The 12,607-nt window shown below is 35.1% G+C and overlaps 1 protein-coding gene across 2 annotated transcripts in view; it reads left to right on the top strand.

The window, feature by feature from the left end:
* Positions 1 to 10,960, top strand: part of LOC106878176 (5'(3')-deoxyribonucleotidase, cytosolic type-like) — a 92,998-nt gene extending 82,038 nt beyond the window's left edge. For both annotated transcript variants that reach the window (XM_089355236.1, XM_089355235.1), the window contains exons 4-5: positions 4,922 to 5,036; positions 5,514 to 10,960. In XM_089355236.1, coding sequence (XP_089211362.1) covers positions 4,922 to 5,036; positions 5,514 to 5,671 — 273 coding nt within the window. In that variant the 3' untranslated portion in view covers positions 5,672 to 10,960. The remainder of the gene's footprint in view (positions 1 to 4,921; positions 5,037 to 5,513) is intronic.
* The last annotated feature ends 1,647 nt before the right edge of the window (positions 10,961 to 12,607 follow it).

The following is a 12,607-nucleotide window of genomic DNA, read 5'->3' on the forward strand; positions in this document are numbered from 1 at the left end:
TGTACATATATATGCATATACTCATATATTGTTTGTATCACAACAGAACGCACGCGTTAACCTTTATGCAGTAAGTTTTAACTATTTTTCTAACGCGACTCTCTCTATCTCTATATCTATCTCCCCCTCTCATTCTTCCCTCTACTGTTCTTTGCCTCTACCTGTCACTACTATCTCTCTCTCTCTCTCTTGTTACTCGTCCTTTGCCTCTCACTGTTACTACTACTATCTCTCTCTCTCTCTCTACCTCTCGTTGCTCACATTTATTCTACTTCCTCCCCTTCTTTTCCCTCTGCTACTCTTACTCTCTCTCTTTACACAGCCTTGGTCACGTGTCTCCGGCTGCTATTTCTTTTCGTTCTTGGACTCCCCAAGCTCGCACGTACTTCTTTGCCCCTCCTGTACGTGCTTCACAGCGTTCAATACATACACACTTCACGTCTGGCTGTACAGCCTTTTTGCTTGTTTGTTCATTCACCGTTTCGTTTTCCTGTCTCGTTTTCCGTCCGCCACTACCCTCCACGAAAATAATTCAATTTGTGTTCGTGGGAAGAACCATTTCAACGATGTGTACTGCCTTAATTCTTCGAAACGCCGGTGTTTTAATGGTGGCAGCTGATGAAGGAGATGTTTCTATGTGGCTTGTTTGTTTGTTGTACCTTGTTTATCATTTTGTCCATGTTCTTTTGCCACGTCATGTACCCAGTTATGTATCTATATGTACATGTAGATGAAGGTATGTACATACATGTACATATATATGCATATACTCATATATTGTTTATATATATATATTTATATGTGACACTTATTCAGTAGCCATGATAAAACTCCGAGTTTTATCATGGCTACTGAATAAGTGTCACATATTTTTACAGATAAATTCCTCTATTTGCATAATATCGAGCTCTCTTTCTTTCTTTTGTTGTCCTATTTATATATATATATAATATAGTAATATTAGTTTCAAATTTTGGTACTAGGCCAGTAATTATAGGGGAATGGATAAGTTGATTATATCACCCCACCCACCCTCTACCTTTCCCTAGTGTTTAACTGGTACTTATTTTATCAACCCTCGAAAGGATGAAAGGCAAAAGTTGACCCCCAGCAGAATTTGAACTCAGAATGTAAAGATGGATGAAGTGTTGCTAAGCATTTTGCCCAGCTTATGATTCTGCCAACTTACCACCAGTATAGTAATATTGTTACTTTGCCTGGGTTTGAAGCTTACCAGATTATGTTGATAACTGCTGTATTCTGCTTCTGTAATTGTAGGAGAGCAAAACTGCATATTTTGTCATCTTGTTCTGTGATATGAGTTATCTTTCTCACTTTCTGGAATCACTTCACTCGTCATCCAACCTTGATTCTTAATATCGTCCCTCTCCTCTCACATTTTACACTGATCACACTTCTGTACTACTCAATCATCTCTCCTTCTCAACCACCATACATCACTTTCTTCCCACACACTTCATCAGTCTTTTCCTTCACCCATGTGCAATGTATCTGCACACACATCATCTCCCATTCTCTCATTCTTCCCCTGTGTACTGTATTATTACTATTCTGCTACTCTTACCCACCTCCTTCTGTGCTGTCAGTTATCACCTATTATCCCCTGCCTTCCCATTTCATGTATCATTGATTATTCCCTCAACCCTGCCCATTTTCTACAGACATCACTTATTCTTCTTTACCTTCTATCTGTATATTTATCACCAACCACTCCCCAAGTAATGTCCTTCATTACATTCACCCTCTTACCCATTCCCCATCTCTAACCATCATTCATTTGCCTCCTACGATCTTGCAGTCTCTACCCACCCCACTCTGTATTGTCACCACTCACTTCTGTTCACCCTCTTGTGCCTTCAGAGTCCACCCTGATACTTCAACATTGTTTTATCTGTCCTAGTTCCACTGCCATCCACTCTTCTATAATGTAAGCTGTCATGTTTCTCCTCTACGGCAAGTATTCTGATCTGTTCTCACTCTTTCTTTCATCCTGGGTTCTCTTTTTGGGTTTTGCACATTCCATATGCATCTATTACTTCCTTAATTTATTACCTCCTCAAGGAGTGTTCATTTTCTTCTTGATGAGAGCCTAGATTTGTCTTCCCCTTCTCTTTGACACTTGTTAACCTGCTTCCTTTTTCTGCTCTTTTCCAGTGTAATTGGCCCATATCAGATTGGAGATGCATGCCACTGTGCATTGTGAACTATTTCTTCAGGTTTCTGTCAATGTCCTTCTGTTCTTCCTGTTTCCATTCAATAATTCTTGCTCCATACCTCATTAGGTATGCTGCCTTCAGGTTGATTGTTTATATGATGTTTTCTGAATTCAGTTTGAATTTCAGAGTCTTTTCCATTTTTAAATGAGTTTCCTTCCCTTCTATACTTTTGATTTTTTTATATTCTCCTGATATTCCCCGATGTTTATGTTTAATCTGTATTTAATAATTTTGTATTTTCATCTTTAATTGGTCCTTCACTCTCTTACTTTCTGTTCATCAGACGTTAGGTGTTTCTCATAGAAGTGTCGGTACACTTCTGCAATTACTCTTTTTTTGAGTTTCCACATAACTGGTCAGATTCCTTTCAATTTGCCTGTCAGTCTTAGGCAATATCAGTCTCATTTAGTTGTATTACTATGGTTTCATGGTGGTTTGTAAATCCCTTCAGCCAGTAACCATGGCCAGTTCTAGTCCTGCTGCTTTCAACTTTCCTTCCTTTTCCTAATTACTTTTGAATATTTCCTTTTATGAGGGTAACATCTTTCTACTTCTCAACATTTTCAGTGTAATTTTCCACTTGTTTTGTCCATTGTGTTTGGCAGATTTTTAAAAATAAATTTCTCCTCTAAACAGCTTGCTTTCTGCGGCATCTGATCTTATACTGTAATTTTTCTTTTTTTACTTCAAGAAGATCCAATAGGTATGTATGGTTTGATTGAAATAGTTGATTTTGCTTATATTGGCAGTTTGTTTCATTATTCTTTCTGATTTGGCTTTACCTTCTGCTTTAGTTTTTCCATCTTTCTCTCAATTATTTTTCCTTACATGATACATTTCCTCTAATCTACCTTTGCTCTCTTCTCTTTAATCTGCTTTCTTCCACTGGTCTGGTATACTTATATCTTTCCCCAGGCTACTGCCTTTTCCACCAAGGTGTTTGCTGGTTCTTCTTTTGTCCTTTCTTTCATCTAACAATCTTGCAGCTATATTAGTACCTGCTAATATCAATGTCTTTGTATATTTAATGTGTTTTATTAGTAATCTTACCAACCATACTGTTTTTGTTTTTTTTTTCCTTAACCTCAAATTTACTGATTCTAGGGCCTCACTTCCTTCAGTTTCTACCTCAACATAAAATTTCCTCTGTTTGTATATTTTGGATTTTGCCCTTGTTTCAACTGCAAATATATTTTCTTGGCTGTTTATGAAGGTCACATTCTCCTGATTCTCAGAAGAGTTACTGCCGTTTACTTGGTTTTAATATCCTGAGTATTACAATTTTAGATTGATGTTTCTCTGTATGCCTTGAATTTTTAAGAAAAATATTTTCCATTCCTGATTCACAATACCTGAATTGCTGTTGTTCACTGAGTTTAATACTCTCATATCATTCTGGATGGCCAGCATTCTTTTCTGGAATTCTCACTTGATTCATTTCTTGGATAACATTTGATTGCTACCATGTTGATTTCCTTTTTCCACTCAACTTTTTTACACAGTAGTAACGAGATGATACCTAGGACCGCACTACTGCCGTTGTCGCTGTTAAGGTGGTGAGCTGGTAGGATCATTAATGAGTTGGAAAAAATATTTTGCAGCATTTCTTCCAGCTCTTTATGTTTTGGGTTCAAATTCTACTAAAGTCAACTTTGCTTTTCATCCTTCTTGAATTGATAAATTTAATACCCCTTGAGTACTAGAATTGATGCAATTGATTTACTCTTTCCCTCAAAATTGTACCAAAATTCAAAATCATTAGTATTATTATGAAGCCAGCAAGATGGCAGGATTATTAACATGATGGACAAAATGCTTAGCAGCATTTCTTGTGGCCTTACATTCTAAGTTCAAATTCCATTAAGGACAGCTTTGCCTTTCATCCTCTCAGGGTTGATAAAATAAGTACCAGTTGAGTACTGGAGTTGACGTAATCAACTTACCCCCATCTCTTGAACTTGCTGGACTTGTGCCAAAATTTGAAACTATTATTACTTTTATTATTATTTGATGAAAACTCTCAGCTTATTTTGCTGGGTATGATGGAATGAGTCAGCAGTCCACAGCCAGCAGACTAAGGTGACACTTGTTTACTGATCATGCCACAAGAATCCTGTGAAGAATTCTTGTAGTTCCAAGCAATACTGGTTTTTGTAGGTGTTCTACTTTTGCATTTGTACCAACCTTTTTGAGCTAAGTTGGTAGTTGAGTGCTGATACTTCCAAGTGCACCAATTACTATTGTTATCACGTCTACTCTCCTCATTGACTACAACCTTTGTATTTATTATTATTATTATTATTATTATTCAGTAGTTTTATTTTTATAACGTACTTTCACTTCACTACCGAGCGCAGCTCTGTGCGCCTTGGGTATGTGCTGTGGTTTGCTGTGGTGCTCTTATGTTTACTGTATTGAAAGTGTTTTGCGTAGAATGTGTGCAGTACCCAGTAGTGCAATTTTCTGTATGTTATATATATTTGTAAGTCCTGGTGTTTTTGTTATGTATTTGTCTGAATATTTTTTTATTATACCTAAGGCACCTACTATGATAGGAATTGTTTCTGTTTTTAGATTCCACATTCGAGTTATCTCTATTTCCAGGTCTTTGTATTTTGAAAATTATTATTATTATCATTATTATTATTATTATTATTATTATTATTATCTATATTTATTTCCAGTATGAATGGGTTGAAAATCACTTTGGTAGTGACTGGTCAAGTAAAATAATAATGACCACAGACAAAACAGTGATCAATGGTCATCTTCTTATTGATGATAGACCACATATAAGAGGTGAGTTTAGTCATTAGTCCTACCTATTTCCTTCTCACTGAAATATTAGTTAGTACCTGCTTGTTGATAAAGTATGTTGTTTGTGTCTCTAAGACGGATCATCTAAAAGACTAACAACAGTTACTGATGTCCTTGTCAACGTCATTGTCATTACTGTCATTCCACTAACACCGTAACCACACTCCTTCCCCCTCATCATCATTGTTATCGTCGTCATCATCGTCATCATCAGCATTATTACTTCATTTTCCAATTCTTCCTCTTGCTTGAATGCAGATGGATCATGACCCAGTGAAGTGGAAGGAGTTGGCAGTGATGATGGTGATGTTATTGATGATGAAGATGATAATAACATTGGGGAATAGCTGTTTGGTATGGTGATGATGATGATAATGGTCATGACTATTTGATGATGGTAATATGTAATGATGTTGATAATTATGACACTACTACTACTACTACTCCTCTCTGTTTCAGGTGCAATGAAACATCCATCATGGAAACATATTCTGTTTAGTGCCTGTCACAACAATAAGATGACATTTCCTGAAAGCAAGAGACAACTTGAGAATTGGTTAAATGGTGAATGGAGGGGGCTGATTAGTGAGTTTAAGAAGAAACATCAAATTGAATGAAAGACAGTGACAAAGGAAATTTTGTGTGTGTGTGTGTGTGAGAGAGAGAGAGAGAGAGAGAGAGAGAGAGATAAGGTGGGGAGAAGTTGAATGAAAGAGGGAGAATTTGTTAGAATATTGTATTTTTTTATAGATTATATTAACATTTCCATGTAAGAATTCTGGTAAGAATTTTGGGCATTTATTTACTGCTGGGGCAATTATAATTTTACATTGTTTTGCTTCTACTAACCAGTAAGCTGTGAAAAAATAGTGAACCATGTGTGTCAGCCAGGTAGACTGAGAATGATGAACTATCTGGCTCCTTTAGAGAACACAGAACAAAACGCAACGCCTGTACTTTAATTTGTACTCATGATCTTGTTTATACTAATGAATGGTTATATTTTTTCTTTTTAAGATGTAAACAATACATATTTTATTTATTGAAAATTTAGATAGTTTAATCATTACAAATATAATACAAAACCACATTAAAATACAAATCCAAGAAAACACAAACATGAGTGAAGAAAGAAAGAAAAAAGAAGAGGAAAAAGAAGAAAGAAAAAAAACATAAATTCAACACCAAGTACTTCAATTGGTTGCACACCACAAGTTCGGTGGAACCCATTGAAGCAAGCCAACATGCTCTCGATATTACCAGGTTTAAGCATTGGAAGAATCTGGCGCTGGTCTTGAGTAAATAATTTCACTGTTGTTTGATAATGACGATGGTAAGTTATGAGACAAAAGTCAATCTGAAAACCAGGTACAAAGATTTGTTTAGAATGTAAGAATACATGATTTACCAAAAATCTAGGATTAATGACTGTGAAAACATAAAAAAAACAAGTAAAAGAAACAAACTTTAACAAACAAAACACTCTGGAATAAACAAAATAAAGTAAACAAATAATAGTTGATTGAATATGTAAACATGGCTGTGGTAGTTAAGAGGTTTGTTTCCCAGTCAAATGGTCAGAGTTCAATTCTATTGTGTAGCACCTTGGGCAAGTATCTTCTACTATATGTCCTTAGATAATCTTATTTTATAATTATGAAAATTACACTGGCTAAAAATTCATTCTGACTGCTTTTTCTATATGTAAAATTCTATGACAACCAATCAATCAATCAAGTTTGAGTAGATTGTACCACAATGTCTATTAGACTAAACATGCCCTTACCTACAAAGATCAGTCCCTACACCACTACCCATCTAGCATGTAAATTAACTTTGGGAAATTATATCATAATTTCTTGAAATTATGCACACTTATGCTTTGGAAGCATTAACAATTGCTGCTAGTTTTTCTTTTTGTTCTAAGTGGTAAATTTCAATTTTGTGTTTGTCATCCTTTAACTTAATTATCAAAAGTGATGCTTTTAGCCCATTTAACTTACTTCCCTTGGTGCATTCTATTTATTTATTATATTTGTCTTCTGCTGTAGCCTTAAGCTGGCTAATATTTTGTGAGCATAATCTGTTTGACAGATACTGTGTGGAAACCACTGAAACACCACTAGTCACAATGTATTTCCAATTCTTTCTCGATTGAACCCTTCTTTTCCACCTTGGCCCAAATCATTTAACTAAATAATCTTCTTGTGGAGGCCTTTGAAGTGGCCTTTTCTGATCTCTTAGATACTACATGGCAATGACTCAAGTCTATTTGTTGTTTGTGAACCTTGCAACATACCTAGCCCCAGCAGCCCTTGTGTTTTCAGTATTTTGTGATTACATCAAATCAATCACGTTGCTCTGTTCATAAATTGTGTCATTTCAGATATGCTCTTGCAGTAATATTCCTTGCATAAGTCTTTCCATGGCCCTTTGTGTCATAGTCAATCAATATTCTCCTCTCTTCATTGTAGCCCATATGTCACTTGCATAAGATGGCAGGTAGGACAATGTTGTTGAAGAGCCTGGCATGTAGGGTCTTCCCAGGCAAATGTCTTCTATCCTGCCCTCATTCTTGATAAAATTTCACTAGATTTCAGTATTCATGTCTCGGTGCATATTCACTGTGTGCCCAAAGTAGGTGTACTTCTTAACATTCTTGATTTGATTGCTCTCCACCTCTATTTGTCCTTGTGCTATATTTTCGGACTGCATATATATTGTTTTCATGTGGTTCATTCAAAGGCTTACTGTGGATGTCCAGCTCTATCTACATGTTCTGTAGCTGATCTGTGGGTTTGATGATGAATATGATGTCATTTGTGAATTGGAGATGTGTTAGTAGCTTGCCATTGATGTTCAAACTACCTGTCCTGTCAATGTCTTTGATGATCATTTCTAGACATGTAAAGAACTTTGCAGTGATGGTATCTCCTTGTTTGATGTCTTTCTCAACTGGAAATCTTACTGGTGGCATGGCAATAGCAGAACTATGTTGATGGTGCACCCAGTGTTTGCATCCCTGAGTAGTTTGGTGTATTACACCTTGACTTCTTGAATATCCAGAGATAGCAGCACTTTGTTTATCTCAACATGTCAAAAGCCTTTTTTTATTTGATGAAAGTGATGCACAGAGGCAGCTTGTATTCTTATGCTTGGGGATATGTGACTATCATACTGTAGTGCTTATGGAAACCTACTTGCTCCCTTAGCTTGGCCATAGAGATATTTCAGTAGTCTGGTGACCATGGCCTCTGTAAACAGCTTATTGAGGAGACAACAGATATATGGAGTGATAGTTTCTTAGATCTTCTTATGATGATATTCAACTCCTTCCACAACAGGTTTATTTTACCCACTGTCAGATAGCAATTGAAGCATAGGACAAGGTTTTTCTACTACCTTTCTATTCCACTCCAATTGACCCACTGAATACTGAGGCTCATTTGTTCACATTGATTTAGCTTTCAAGTGATGCTACCCCGCTGGTTAGGTAAGCAGACAATGATTACCTTCATACTTTAGCTAGCTTTCAGCCTCTAGTGAACAGACTATGAGTCCACTTCAATGAGACGATCTTTCTATACGGTCAGTACTCTGGTACCTTTATAGTATTGTTGGATCTGTAGTACATATACCTTGCTACAACAGCTACCAAACAACCATTGTCGCACCACTATGAGGCACTGAAGTCAGGTTTTGCAATAAATATATATATATCATCTTTTTGTTGATGTATGTGGTGAAAAATGTTAACATATTGAGGAAATCACTCAACCAGAGCATTCAAATAAAAATACTTTACAATATTTTATACCATATAAGTGACACTCACACTTCCTTGCCAGTCTCAATTTTATGCAGTGAACCAGTGGAATGATTCAAATGGATCAATCACTGGTTCACTGGAATCCTATAATCATTGCTAATGTTCTTCACCAAAATGTAAGATATAATACACATGTTTATATATATAAAATGAATAACAAATTTTCAATGACATTTACAGTGTAAAAACTTGATAATTAAAAATTCCATAATTAACAATCAAATATATTTTAGATACAAAATTAATGTTCAAAATGTTTAGAAATCTTTGGTTTACCAATATATTTTTGTGTTTCATATTTTCTTCAGAGAATAATCGAATAATTTTAAAATATCAAAAATCATTTTTTACCTGTTTTTTGTTGAAATCACAAAAAATGTTTATGTTCCTTTCCATCCACTCTGTACTCTTTAGTAAGAGAGAGAAATCAGTGAGATCTCTTTGAAAATCATTTGACCACCTCCAGTGACATGTGGTTATTATCATTGAGTTATCGCCATTGTGTTAACTTTCTAATCCTGCTGCTCTGGTATAAATACTACTAAAAAATAAACATGATGTAATTGTTGTTTCTGAATGTGTACTATCAGATTTGAAAACAAATTATGACCTCATTATTTTATGATATTGCAACAACATAGTTTAAAAGAAAATATAGTAACATGAAGGGCATTAAGCTGTAAAACAATGCCTCAATAATATATTAATTTAATCCATGTTGGCATAGAAATTTGAATATAAAAATGAATAAAAATCAGTTTCAGATAATGAATTTTTAATATATGTATATATATATATATATATATATATATATATATATATATATATATATATACATGCTGCTTAACAAATACATGATGTGTTACAGTGGACTGTTGCTCACTCTTTAGTGCCAATCTCCCTTTATTAGCTGCCAGTGGTACAGTCAACTGGACTGTACAATGGTATTTTAGTATAACTGCAACAATAGTTCATAACGGGACAAAAAATTAGTTTCCCATTATGATTCATGATTATATTATACAGTGAGCTTAATATTTCTGAAGGATTACTATCTTTGGCAGCAGAAACCTAACACAATCAGAATATATACCCCTGATCAAGAGTTTATTCTTATATTTCAACCGTTGTTCCTATTTCCTGTATCCTAGTTTTATAGAGCAATATCTGTATTTCAGTTCAGACAGCAAACCAGAAAGTAATTTTCTCCTGGATTTTATCCCCAAACCAGTAATTTCTTTTGAGAAATTTGTAAAGCCAACGTTCTATAAAACTAGTATATAACCCATGGAATTGATCTCTTCCTAACCTTAACATATTTGGCAGAATTGTAAGTCTTGGAAAAAATATTTTCTGGATATTCTTTTGATTCTTTATGTTCTGGGTTCATATACCAGCAAGGTCAACTTTACCTTTCATTCTCCTGGGGTCAAGAAAAAGAACCAGTCAAGTCTTGAACTAATGGAATTTGCTCACTCCCTCTCTTTAAAAATTGTTCTGTGCCTTAAGTAGAAATCAATGTTTTGTTGAGATGTGGAGGGAGTAATATAGTTAATTAAATTGATTGGCTCCATCTAGTATATTACTGGTACTAGTTTGATTAATTTCTGAAAGATAAAATGTAATGTCAACTTGGGTGGATTTGAATTATATTGAAGGTTGAAATGAAGTATTGTTGATTGCTTAGTCCAATTGTGTTCTAAGGCTTCTGAAAACTCTCGGTAGGATTTAAGCCATCATTTAAAATCCTCGCATTAATAATGTAAAAATGGCTGAGAAAACAATTAAAAATAAAAACAGGAGCTACTGAAAGCAAATGAGAACATTCTAGAAAACTGTCTTTGAGAGGTGCAGTAAGATTATTAATCTGGTTGACAACTTTCTTTTATGTTCTTGGACCCCCACTCACCTGTCAATGACAAAAACTCTCAAATTCCTCTACAGTATAGCATTCTTCTGGTAAAAGATATAATGTGAAAAGACAATTTATTTTGAAACAAGAATATATTTAATGCTAATGTATTTAATATCAATATTAATGTTTGAAAAAATAAAGTCAAATCAACAATAACAAACAGTATTAGTTTTAATTATTTTTTAAAAAGCTCTCTCTGTTTGTCATTTTTATATTACATCTGTCATTACTTCACCAAAATTGCCATTTTCATCATTGTTACTACAATCACTGTTGTCATCATTAAGATTAATTTTATCCTTCAGTTTATTTAATCTTTCTCCATGATGTCATTATTCTTTAACCTCAGATCTAGCTAAATGAAGCAAACTTGTCATGGATAGTCTACCTCTGACCTACAAGTTTTATTTTCTCTTTTTAAGATTCTATTTCTACTGTTTCTAGAATATTGAGTTACTAAACAGAAGTAGCTTTATTGCCCTGTTTTCATTGATTATTTTCATTGGGTTGCTGATATATATACAAGGTGTTGTGAATATATTGTCATCTAAATTACGCAAAAATGAAAATAACACTGACATCTCAGTTTAACAGATATATTTACCAAAATTACATAAAAATATCTTGAAATATTAAGAGTAAATTTTTTCATTAAAATCGCCATTGGCTTCAACCATGGCCTCCACACAACTTGAGAATCTGCTGCAATTCTTTTGGATGGTCTTCTTGTTTAAGTTAGTGAATGCTGCCATAATCTTAGCTTTCAGTTCATCTTTGGTGTTACAAGGAGTTTTGTTGGTCTCTCACTCAACTGCACCCCACACATAATAATCAAGGGGGTTGCAGTCTGGGGAGTTAGGTGGCCAGATGTTAGGGATGGTGTGGTTGCAGAAATTGTCTGACAGCCATGACTGGGTTCTCCTACTTGTATGGCATGGTGCAGAGTCCTGTTGCCAGACATAGGGTCTTCCAGCAGCCACCCTTTTGCCTGAGGACAGCACTACCTCCACCAGGCATATGATGTAGGCCTCCGAGTTGAGTCTGAGGCTGTGTGGGAAGATGAATGTAGGCATAACACCACCATCACTAGTGATCACTCCAAACACCATGATGTTGACTGGATGTTTGATTTTTATCACTCTAGGAACGTCCTCAGATTGACACCCAAACACTCTGAAATGCTTGTATTGGAGCGTCCAGCATGAATGCCAAGCAGTAGAGCATATCGTTTCCAAATTTCTGGCAGAGTGAATTGTGTCATGGTGCTATTTTTCTCAGTCGGTGCCCAACTTACCTTACTATACTATGTAGTTGACAAAATCAAAAACAAACAATGGACATGCACCAAAAAATAAAAAATGGCAACAATTTATCCAGTATATATGTATGTGTGTGTGTATATATATACATAGGGCAAATAAGAAAACAGAGAGGATACAAAATCGACAGGCATCAGCCTGTAAACATTCAACAAGTCTATCTTATTCTCTCTTGCTCTGCCTAAATCATTGTACTATGGTGTACTCCACTTTGTGCTTGTTCTTACTCTTATTCTGAATCTGCTCATCCCTGCTTAATACTGAAAAGATGGATATAACCTGGAAGATTTCGTTGCCTCTTGGCAGAAACGGCCATAAGTTAAGTAGCACCTGCACACCCATTCAGTTTTTTGCCTATTTGCTCTTTTGCTCATTTCTTTCTATATGCTTTATATGTTCTCACACTGGAATGTTTACAGGCTGATGTCTGTCAATTTTATATCCACTCCGTTTTATTATTTGCAATATAAAATAAGGGTAAACCACTCTT

This window comes from Octopus bimaculoides, chromosome 7 (assembly GCF_046866305.1).
Source record: "Octopus bimaculoides isolate indiv1 chromosome 7, ASM4686630v1, whole genome shotgun sequence".
NCBI lineage: Eukaryota > Metazoa > Mollusca > Cephalopoda > Octopoda > Octopodidae > Octopus > Octopus bimaculoides.